The sequence below is a fragment of the Lactuca virosa genome, chromosome 9, assembly GCF_052849685.1.
Source record: "Lactuca virosa cultivar CGN04683 chromosome 9, Lactuca_virosa_CGN04683_v6, whole genome shotgun sequence".
NCBI lineage: Eukaryota > Viridiplantae > Streptophyta > Magnoliopsida > Asterales > Asteraceae > Lactuca > Lactuca virosa.
This window is the reverse complement of record NC_136434.1, coordinates 161,642,362-161,653,981: the sequence shown is the minus strand read 5'-3', so window position 1 is coordinate 161,653,981 and position 11,620 is coordinate 161,642,362. Positions and strand designations below refer to the sequence as shown.

The window sequence follows — 11,620 nt, the reverse complement described above, 5'->3', positions numbered from 1 at the left end:
GTTGAATCGGAATCTAATTTTCCCAATTCCTTAAAGTTTCGGTGAACCAAACAACCTCTTATTTTGCTGAAGTATTTTTCATTTCGCTTTTATTTCGTTAATATCTTATTTTAATTTAATTTGCGCCGTTTGGTTTCATATTTTGAAAACCAAAAACGATTTAAGTACCAAAGGGAATCAACCCTACCAAATACCAAATAAATTACAAAAGTGCTAGTAAAAAAGAGAAATGGGTTGCTAGCGATTCTGCAAAAAATACCACAAATTCAAATAAAAATGTAAGAAATGGAGCAACTCAACAACCCGTCAAACAGTTGGAGGCAATTTGATGACCTCAAGTCTTCAAGTCCTCAACAACAAACAAGAACAATATAGTCGTCCATTAAAGCCCAAAAAGAAAGAAAAAAAATCATCATGAATATGGAAAAAAAAAATTGAATTCAAGGTCGAACCTTCCAAAGAAGTTGAGAATGTGTCAAATAACATAAAAAATTCATTAAAGCACATTCATAGGAAGGAAAAAAAACTCATAAAATAATATTACTTTTTAGCCGCACAATACAATACAATCTTTTAAAACATAAATAATTACATATAACCAAAAATATTATACAAAAATCACTTCCATTTTGATATTAACCAACACATTAAGAGTTTAGCTTATAAAATCCTGAAATCTTAAACTTAAAAACCTCAAATCTTTAATCACAAATTCCATAATCATTAATTGCAAATTCTATTAAATATAATTTTCTTAATTTCTAATCTTCGATCATCAATCATGTATTTTGTCTTTTTAGTTCGACACTCACATCATCACTTGTAACCCACACTTCTTTCAATATGAATATATTTTCCAATGATTTAAAACCGATTCGAACCGGAAACCAGAAAAGAAAGCAGTTCAACTATCATTGGTTTTATGTCAATTTCTAAACCAGACAGTTTCTCCAAAACAGAGTTTAACCGGTGTTATAGAACCAGTAAAAAACTGTTTGAACTGGTGTATTGGACTTGGATCTCATAGCCCGATTCAACCAATAAACGGTTTTTAAAATTTCAACTTTCAAGACAATTCAAAAAAATTAGGATAATAGAAACATTTTAAAGTACAAAATCAAGACAATGAAAGTATACACAAATAGTAGATATAAAAATGATTTCATTTCAACCACCATTTATAAATTCAAAAGAAACGAAATCACAAATAATCCTCAAAACTATGTTGATAAAGTTGTTGGAATTTGTAAGGTGTAAATAAGTCATTTACACAAAATGTCCCAACTTGTTTGCATATGTGGAGGCAAAGGAGCACCAAACTTGAGGCTTTTAATATCCCCAAAATCATGATCCGAACAAGAAACGTGGGCCCGCTTTAACGCGGAGGATACATCGGGTAAAACCATTTTTTTACAATGCAAATGAAGGTTCGGTTGCTTATCGGAAATGCTCCCACTTTCTAAATCAAGCCCAAATGGAAGTAAATTCTTGTTACAAACTTTGATTTTTTCTTCATGATCGGATGAAAATATTTGTTTCCATTTCTTGTGTGCTTGCCACCCGTATTTGTAGTCCCCAACTATCGGCGTTCCCAATACCTCCGCACAATGGACCCGCAACTTTGTTTTCAAAGCATCAAGCAGAGAAAGAAAAACATTAGGACGGGACAGAACAAAACAAAACAGGTTTCACTGCGATTAGACTAAGACTGATGTGAATAGGACAAAAAGTTGCAGCTTTTTGTGTCACCCAAAAAGGTGGAAAAAGTGGTTAGAGACTTGCTTTTGTGCAAAAGACATAAATGCCCTCCTCATGATGTGAAATGAGACAAAAGTTGCAGCTTTTTATGACACCCAAAAAGGTCGGACTGAGCAAAAGACATAAATGCCCTCCTACGTTTGGCGTGCATTGGATTCAGACCGTTTTTTGTGCCACCCAAAAAGGCAGGACAAAGTTAGAAAGGGACTTAGTTTTGATCTATCATGTGCAAAAGACATAAATGCCCTCCTCATGATCAGAAATAGGCCTAGAAAGCTTGTTGGATCCTGAAGAAATAAAAAGTAGTGATGAATACCTGATGTTTTCTACCGGTGAGTGGAGATAACTCTAACCATGTAAGACCTTAAATAATTTTAAATAAAAAATAAATAAATTTAGTGTTTATGAATAAAATTGTTTTCGACACTAATTTTATGTAATCGTGTTTCATTAAAAACCTTTTAATCCTTATTATATTGATATTTTATGTAAAATAATTTTTATATCTAATAAAAATTTCGTATTTGGAAAAAAATATATGAACAAATTTTAGATAAAAAATGAAATGGAAAATATGGATTCATGCAACCAGGTTTCAACTGGTCAAACATGTTATACATATAAAAGTTGCATATTTTGTCCAAAAAAAAAAAGAAAAACCATTTTATTGCATATTTGATCTAAAAACTACTTTGTTGTATTAATTAGGAAGAAAAAAAATGTATAAATAAAGAAGAAACCATGAGTAGAGGAATCAAGAACTCGATATTCTGTAATGGCGTGTTGTGATTGCATTGTTGTGACATTTTCAACAATTGTAATCCGTTCTGATCTTCCATCATCCATAACCACCTACACACAAAAAAGAAATTTAATTATTATGTATTCATCAATAGACTTAACAAAAATCATTCAAATCAGCCAACGAGAAGGAATCAGATTTCATGAGGAATCCTCCATTCAAGTCCGGAACCGGAATGCTCCATTCCATTCCCTTCTTCAATTACTAAATACAAAAAAGCTATTAATTCTAACCTTTCCAAGAGGAACTGAGATTAAACCTTGAGGACGCCTTGGAGTTCCAAGAACAAGTGCCCAATACTTTCTTTGAAGGATTCTTTTTTCACTCTTCAAATCCTATTTACAAAATAGAAAAAATAATTATTAGTTAAAAAGATGGAAACCAAGTAAAGCAATTTATCAAACTTTTACAGATAAAAAAAAAAAGAAACAAAAAGTTAATTACTTTACCATATTGGAAGCAACAGAAGTTTTCTCACGGAATACAGAATGAAGAACAGTAGCACTGAGTTGTGTTCTCCCCAACACCAAAATTCCACTACTATCTCTATCAAGCCTGTGCACCTAATAAATTACTATTAAGCCCTGGAACAAAATCATTTTCATTATATAAAATGATAAAAATAAAAAACATCATCTTTCTTTAAAAAAAACTTATGTGAATTAAACGATCACATAGATTTTCAAGTTGCAAACTGCCCTAAACAGTTAAAAGAAAATGTAAATTGGTCGTCTATAATGGTATAAACTATGAAGAGATATGTTGTTTATAGTTAATTAGTTATTATTTATTAAAAGGACATGTAAAGTTGGAAAAGAACTCACCAGCCTAGGTGGTTCAGAGAAGTCATGTCTCAAATAAGTTCCAGCTAATTCATCTAAGCTTCTTTTTATTCCAATTCCACCCTGTAATTTATAACTGTAATCAGCATTTGGAAATATGATAATATATGCAGAAAAACCTAATAAAGATGTGAATAGCTAATATAGTAATAACTTACTTGAACAGGCATTCCAGGAGGTTTATTGATGACTATAATTGCTGAATCCTGAATAGTTAAGTACAGAGGAAACATGATCATCTATCAAGTTGAAGTGAAAATATATTGTGAAAAAGGTGTTCTTTAAGAACCTTATATAACTCAAGATCATGAAGAAACTTTATTTCTTCTTCACTGCAATGGCACTCTGGTTTCTCAGTTGGTAATGATTGTACTGTGATAGGAAGATAAATGGTATCTCCAGGTTTCATTGAGTCTTTGGCTGACACCTGAGGAAATATATCAAGTAAGATGAAGATTTGTTTATAAATGGACACTGTTGAATCCAATTAGAATTAGGGAACAAGTTAATTTTTTACCCTTTTGATTCGGGATCCTGGAGCTTGAGCATCCTGATCAGAATTTGAATCTTCAGAAGTTTCGCGTCGTATCTGCATCATATCATTACAGCACATCGAATTAGCTTTCAATTGACATGATGTTAACTTGGTATTAGTGCAGAAGATTATAACAAAAAGTAATCTAATGTCTATAAACATCAAGACATTATGCTTTAGTAGAAATCTGATACCTGTCTCAAGCGGAAGAGCTTTTGAACAAGAGACCTCGGGAGCTGCGGGCAGCACCGCGTTACCCATTTGAGCGCTGTCGTGGTGCTTGCATCTTCTTCACTCGTTAATTGCCGTCTTCCGGAAATATCTTTCCCCAACGAAGCACCGTTAACGGTCATATTGAAAGGCGGCAAAGTTAACCACTTCCCTTTCCTGTTCTCGGTCTTCTGATCTTCCGGTTTGGTAAAGGCGGTTGAGTAGTTTTTTGTTTGAACGGCGTGGTACGGCGCTGCTACAGTTCTGAAGCGACGTGATGCCGGAATAATCGGTGGCGATCTGAGTAGGGCTCGCCGGAGATGAGAAAAGACCGCCATATTTTGGGGTTTAGGGTTTAGGCTTGAAAACCGACAAGGACCGGTTTGTATTTCTAGGATAGAAAAGGCAAACGAGATAATATGCAAAATGAGCCTATTAGCAAATGGGCCTAACTAAGTTAAAGCTTGACTCGTTTAAACTTTAGTACTTCGGGCTTTTAGTTTGGCCTGTTAATGATCTCATAAAGAGGTTGGCTCTGGAAAATCTCATAAAGAGGTTGCCTCTGGATCGTTCAAATTCAGAACGTTTGGTTGAAACATTTTTAGCCTCTTAATCGGTCAGATGTAGCAAAAAATGGTCGGAATCGGAGAGAGATATGGAGGAGTCTGGATGAAAAGAATTCAATGGGATACTCTTGCCCTAAAAAACATGTCCGTCATTTTCTCTTTCACCCACTTCCTATACATCGAGCGCTCCTCCCTCATTCTCCCTCTTCTCCAGGCGATGACAACTTCCTTGCTAGCCTCCAATTTCATCGGCGCCTCCCCCTTTCAACTTTCGGCAGCACTGCTCCATATCTGTCTTCGTCATCTCCCCCATCGCCTCTCGAAATTGATGTTTGAATCGTGTTCTTGTTGCTCAATTTTGTATGCATTTTGTGTTTCAGTCATGTTTTTTTTTGCTCTTTATATGGTTTGTATGAAGTAGATTTTTGTGCTTTGTTCTTGTTGTTCTTCACCATTTTGTTGAATTGTTGTATGTTTGTGCACTTTGAGACGGCAATAAATAAAGTATTTGGAGATTTAATATCTCCATAGGTTAATACCAAGAGGATGAGATGCCTTTTTGATTTGCATGCATAAGGCAACCGGCAGTGTTAGTAGAAGTTCCTAGCATGGTAGTAGCGAGCGAGCTGAGATTGCCTTTTTGATTAATTTATGGTTTGGAGTGTTATTGCATGAATGTTGCTTGCTTTGTGCTTTGTGGAACTCTTATAGATGTGAGTTAACTATTAAGTGAATGCGTTAACTTACATGCTGCAAAGGTTAAATAATCTCAGAGTGATTGATTTGGCCCTACTGCACAACTCTTGTTTGAGTCCAACCGTTGTAGGGTTGAGTCTGTTACTCGAATGATTATCTTTTGTTGTGTGTAATTGTATTCATGAAGTAGTTAACTGACATAAGTGGGAGTTCTTCAGCAGCTGGTGGCGGGGTGAGGTTGGAACCTATGGGAGACTATGAAGTGTTTTAGTGGGTATGGATACGTTGTTTAGCGAGTACTTGGAGTACTAATTTGAGAAGGTAACTTAGAGGATTCATGATGATTCTTGAGGAAAGTATAGATAGTTGTGGAAGGTAGTATTGGGCGCGTATTACTGAAAGCACAAGATCCATACTCGAATCAAGGAAAGTCACAGAGATTCTAGGAAGCCTGTAGGATGAGGATTCTTTGGGTATGATCTGATTTTTGTATGGTTGCTTTTTAGAATGATGACAAGCACTCGTGGTGGAGGTTCATGTTGTAGTTCGGGCTCAGGTGCTAGCACTGAGCTGATGAATGAGCGGATGCAGGAGTTCATCTCATCGGAGATAACCCATGGTATTTTGGACCAGACTCCTGTGATCTTCGGTACGGTCAAGGAGGGGATTATGGAGATTTTGGACAAGCGTATGGGTACGTTCCACATTGAGATTATGGCTATTGTGGGAGCTCGCACTCTTGTTTCTGCGATTTCCGTGCTTGTGGAGCTCTTGAGTTCTTTGGGGAGAAGGACCCCCGTTGCTAGTAAGAGGTGGTTAACGGACATGATGAACGCTTTCCGGACGAGCTTCTGCCCCGAAGGGTCGAAGGTTAGATTTGCATCCTGTCTTCTGAAAGACAGAGCTTGTGACTGGTGGGAGGAAGTAGATTTCGCTTTGGGAGGCGAGGCCATTGAGACGATGACTTGGGATGAGTTTGTGACCCGGTTTACGGCGGAGTTTGCACCAGCTATCGAGGTGCAACAGTTGGCGAGGGAGTTTCAGGACCTTCACCAGACGAATGAGACTGTAGTAGAGATCACTACCAAATTCAGGGAGAGGGCTTTATTGGTTCCGCAATACGCTGCAGATGAGGAGATGAAGAAGACGAGGTACCATGATATGTTGCGAGACGACATTAGGGAATTTGTGAGCATGCCCAGTTGCAAGACGTTGGAGGACATGATTGGTAGAGCCCGATAACGGGAGATTGAGTTGCAGCTTTGGTTGAAGCGCGGACCGAAGCAGATTCAGACCGCAGTGGTTCAGGCGAAGAGGCCCAAGATTCAGGATTTTCGATTGGGAGGCCATCAGGATCGGGGCCGTTGTGCCAAGTGTGGGAGGACCCACGAGGGAAGGTGTCGTGAGAAAGGAAGGGGTTGTTTCAGTTGTGGTCAGACTGCTCATTTTAGCATGGATTATCCTCGAGGCTCGATTTCGATGTGTTTTCACTGCAATCAAGTAGGCCACAAGAAGGCCAATTGTCTGAGGTTGTTGAGTGCAGCAGTGAGTGCACCTACTCCAGTTACTTTGAGGATTACTGATGGCCGCGGGGGTAGAGCAGATGCTCCAGCAGGGAAAAGCCTAGAATTGTAGGTGCAGGCAGGGGATGCCAAAGTTTCATCAGATGCTATCACGTGTATGTTCCATTTTCGTTTTCTTCATGCTATTTCATTTATTTATGTATATGCTTCTGGGTCGAATTCGTATTTGCGAGATGCTATTTTCGATTTAGTTTCTCTGTGTTTGCCTGATTATTATTTCAAGGATCGTTATATGCCATTTGCATACCGAGAAGCATGATTGGAAACACATCTTGTTGAGCTGGATTTAGGTTGTCAGCCATCATAAGAGTGGGCCCTTGGGTGAACCGAGTATCCTTCTTGGAGGAACGACAATCAGATTGATGTGTTAGTTTCATCACAATGGGTCAGAAGGAGTTGCAGATTAAGTTCATGAGATTATTGGAACTCGAGTTGATGAAGATCTATCATGATTAAGAGATAATGATCACAACATATGCATCTACGGCTACATCTTCATTACCTAAACTGACATCCAAGTCGAAATGTTATTAGGGTGGTCCGTGGAACGTGTTTATCCTCAGCAGGATTAACGATTCCATCAACGTTCATGTTCTATCAAAAGACAATGATCTTGGAAATACTACACTTGCATTTAACGCTGAAAACATTGGCAGTTTTGCATGAGAATTGATCAGGCGACTCAATTTGTTGCTCATTTCTATTTGAAATCAAAAACTGCAATCTTTAATGTTTTTATTTTTGGGATATCTAGAAGATACTGCAACGAAAAGCATTGTATATGGATCATCAAAGAAGATGGGTTCTATATGACCTGGAGAAAAGATTATTCAAATCCATAAATGTATTAAGTTTGGAAATGGTGGGTGATGTATTTTATGTTTATTTACTTATATATTAAAATATACTAATTATCAAGACAAATTTTATTAATATTATCATCGTATTATTCAAAATAGTTTGTCATGAATTTGGTATAGAAAATCATGAATTCTACTAATATTTTGTCTATAGTGGTTGTAGCGCCCGGTTCCTGGTAGGTATTTTAAATAAGAATTTTCATTTTTTCAAAGGGACTCGACGAGTTGGAGGCCCCAAACTCGTCGAGTAGACATGGGAATAAGTTTGGACGCGGGTTGAGAAACCTACTCGATGAGTTGGGGAGGAACAACTCGACGAGTTGGAACTGGAGAATGAAACCCTAATTTCGGGGTTTTGCACCCTATTTAAGCATCCTATTCTCCACTTGTTGGCCTCATTTGTTGCCTCCATCGTCATAAACCCTAGCTAAGAAACCCTAATCCGTTTTTGAAGAGTTTTTAGCTATTCTTTGTGATTTTGAAGCTTGGAAGGAAGGAAAAGCTTAGAGATTCAAGAGGAAGTCCGTAGATCCAGAGTTCAAGCTATACTTCGGACTCATTTAAGGTATAAAGCTTATACATTGGCTTTCTTTCACTTAGATCCTCATTTAGGATAGTATGTTGTCACTTTTGGGCCATTTTGAAGTCATTGTCGGGATTTGAGTGTATTATGGAGTTGTGACTTCAGATCTAGGCACATATGAACTCATGAAGCTCAAAGTTGCCAGCTTTATTAGCCTGTGGCCTTTCTCCATGCCCTAGATCTCCTTTTTAGCTTGGTTCTTGGTGTTTCTAGCTCATAACACCATGTAAGGACGTAAAGTTAGCAATTTTACGTGTTATGCTAGCCCTAAGGAACCAATCTATGATTTAGAAGCATTAGAATCGACTGAATGAGTGAGGACTAAGAGGAACTCGACGAGTTGCTCATGCAACTCGGCGATTTGGATCGTGATTCCCTACTTTTCTGACTCCGGAGCAAACCAGTGAGTCTAGGAGATGACTCAGTGAGTGGATAAGGTTCTCCGAGTTTTGAAGACTGAGGAACTCGTCGAGTGCAAGGAAGAACTCGACGAGTTGTTCTGGTTTGTCCTGATTCTGCTACATGGAAGAACTCGACGAGTCTGAGGAATGACTCGACGAGTTGGATCGCGATTTCAAGATTTATAGATCATAGGACTCGACGAGTTGATGGACCAACTCGGCGAGTTGAGTCAACCCGAATGTTGACTTTGACCATAATGTTGACTTTGACCAAAGTTGACCCCTTTAGGGTTATGAAGTACAAAATGGGTTTAAAAAGGGTAGTTTCAGGTAAGGGTCTAGGCCCAATTGGAAATTAGGCCATATATAGGGCTTTTATGGACTTTATGGTTTTGGACCTTATTGGTTTTGGACTTGGGCCTTAGTTATGAGTGTTATTGGGCCAGGGATAAAATGGTCATTTTACCCCAAGATTTGGATTATGGTTCATGGTTTAGAACTTAGTTGCTAACAGGATTTTGTGTTGGAAATTGTTAGCTTGGGAAGCCGTCAGGACAGCAGCTAGGGAGTTCGGGCAGCGAGCTTCAGCGGTATGAGGTGAGTTACCTTCCAGTAGAAGTGGGTCTAAGGCCACAATGTCGGCCCACTAGTAGGAGTTGTTTGTTAGATTATTGTCTTTGTGATAATTGTCTGGTATGCCGCTATCTGTTATGTTTTATGTGCTAGTATGGTATGATGTCATGTGATAGTGGTAGTAGGGGGAATAGTCCCCGTATTCGGTCGAAAGGACCAAAGGGGTAGGTCGGGCACCCCGGTATGCCTGGCAGTATGTTTATGTTATGTTGTTATGTGGTAGTGGTAGGGGTGAAATAGTCCCCGTAACCGGTTGAGATACACCGGAAGGTAGGTCGGGCACCCAGATATGCCTGACATGGGGTAGGTTAGGCACCCCGATATGCCTAGCAGGGGTAGGTTGAGCACCCCAGTATACTCAGTAGGGTAGGTCGGGGCACCCATATATGTCTGACGGTATGTTTATTGTATGGTATGTGGTATGATGGGGGAACTCACTAAGCTTAGTGCTTACGGTTTTCAATTTTGGTTTCAAGTACTACGTTTTCAAAGGAAAAGAGTCGGCTCGATCGCAACGCATCACACTATGTTTTCCGCACATGAGATCTTTGGGATTACACTCTGATATTATTTTATGATAACATGTTTTGATTATTGACACTTTGGTTTTGACACAGGATGTTATTATGGATGTTTCTTATACTGTTGGTTTTATAATAACTTAATTAAAATGAAATTTTTGATCTTGAATTTTGGGATGTTACAGTGGTTCTTTAAATTAAAAATAATGTTTTCGACATTTATGGTTCGTTAATATGATATTTTTATGATAAAATACAACATGATAGATGTTTCAGTTATTATAAGTATCACAAATAGTCCACTAACCGAAAATATCATTGTTTATATAACGAAGTGTAAAATATGATACATTAGTAACAAAATGTAGTTCTAGTGTGAGTTCGACTCATAAGTGTAACATCCCAAACCACAATAATTTTTAACTTTACAAAAACAACCCATTATCCATAATTGTTCACAAGAAAAACCATTGTTTCAAAAGTAAAATCATATCAGAGTGTCCCAAAAATATAATTTCATGAAAATAGGAAGATGTGCACGATCATGCCTTCGCTTTCTCACGATCCTCTGAAATACCTAAAACAATAAACTGAAATTGTAAGCCAAAACTTAGTGAGTTCCGCCAAAGTACCATCACACAACATAACAAACAATAGCATGCAAATATGAGCCTTCAACCTGACTGGACTGCCTCGTAGGGCCTACAACCTATCTTGACCGCTCTACGGGCATTCGGCATGACTAGACCTCCTCGCAGGGCCTTAAGCTTATCCGGACCGCCCCGAGTATCTTGGTCTTCAGCACAAAACAAAGATTGCCTCAACCCAACCACAATATGTCGACATATGTAATAGATAAACATAAACATAGATCCAACAAATACAGATAATCATACAGATCTACTAATCAGTCATATACTAGTTTTACACCATCCTATAACCATGATACATAACCTTGTGGGCGGGCATTGGTGCCTTCGACCCACGAATACAGTAAGGAAAACTCACCTCACAGTCCGATGAGTAGCAGAAAACTATATAGCACCGAGTACAACTCCAATACCGACTCTACCGATCACCTAAACGGAACCAGTGACCTGAGCATAGTTAATAATTCCACAAGACCTAAAATAGCCAAACTACCCTAAGGTCAACCTTGGTTAAACCCCAAGTCAAAGTTCAAGGTCAACAAACCATCTGAGTTAACTCAACTGGGTACACTGGGCATACTCAGCTGTATGCGGGGCGTACTTAGCTTGACCAAGAAGTCGAGGTTTTGACCGCGTACGTGGATAGTACCATTTGGTACGCCCAACGTACCCACCTAGCCACCTTAACTTCTTATTAAGAGCTTAATCATCAAGTCCTTACGTCCAAATCCAGATCTAAGCCCAAAATATCATTATAAGTCATAAAGTTTCCAAGTTTATGACTTCTCATGGCTAGAAGGGCTTAATACGAACACAACCTAACTTCTTAATCCATCAGGACATCCTAACACATGCATGGGGAAGAACTAATAACCAATATCATATTTTTATGCTTCTAGACATCTCAAAACGTCTGAAAGGACAACATATATGGGCTAGAGTATGGCATACTCATAAATGTCAAGGTTTGGGACCAAGAT

At 38.3% G+C, this 11,620-nt stretch overlaps 1 protein-coding gene across 1 annotated transcript; it reads right to left on the bottom strand.

The window, feature by feature from the left end:
• Positions 1-1,145: 1,145 nt before the first annotated feature.
• LOC145138579 (Pseudouridine synthase family protein) lies at positions 1,146-4,539 on the bottom strand. The gene is made up of 10 exons (XM_079072641.1): positions 4,132-4,539; positions 3,920-3,991; positions 3,692-3,829; positions 3,561-3,608; positions 3,385-3,465; positions 3,010-3,123; positions 2,794-2,895; positions 2,499-2,610; positions 2,075-2,121; positions 1,146-1,619 (listed from the first exon to the last, which is right to left on the bottom strand). Exons 1-10 carry the CDS (start codon positions 4,483-4,485, stop codon positions 1,263-1,265), a joined length of 1,425 nt encoding a protein of 474 aa, XP_078928767.1. The 5' UTR covers positions 4,486-4,539; the 3' UTR covers positions 1,146-1,262.
• Between the last annotated feature and the right edge of the window lie 7,081 nt (positions 4,540-11,620).

What these genes read in the sequence shown, in the direction of transcription:
- LOC145138579 (XM_079072641.1), bottom strand. Translation starts at nt 4,485, where the DNA reads ATGGCGGTCTTTTCTCATCTCCGGCGAGCCCTACTCAGATCGCCACCG. An exon ending in CAGGATCCCGAATCAAAAGG is followed by an intron (nt 3,830 to 3,919) that starts GTAAAAAATTAA and finishes ATATTTCCTCAG; the next exon opens with GTGTCAGCCAAAGACTCAAT. An exon ending in TCTTGATTCCTCTACTCATG is followed by an intron (nt 2,122 to 2,498) that starts GTTTCTTCTTTA and finishes AAATTATTTAAG; the next exon opens with GTCTTACATGGTTAGAGTTA.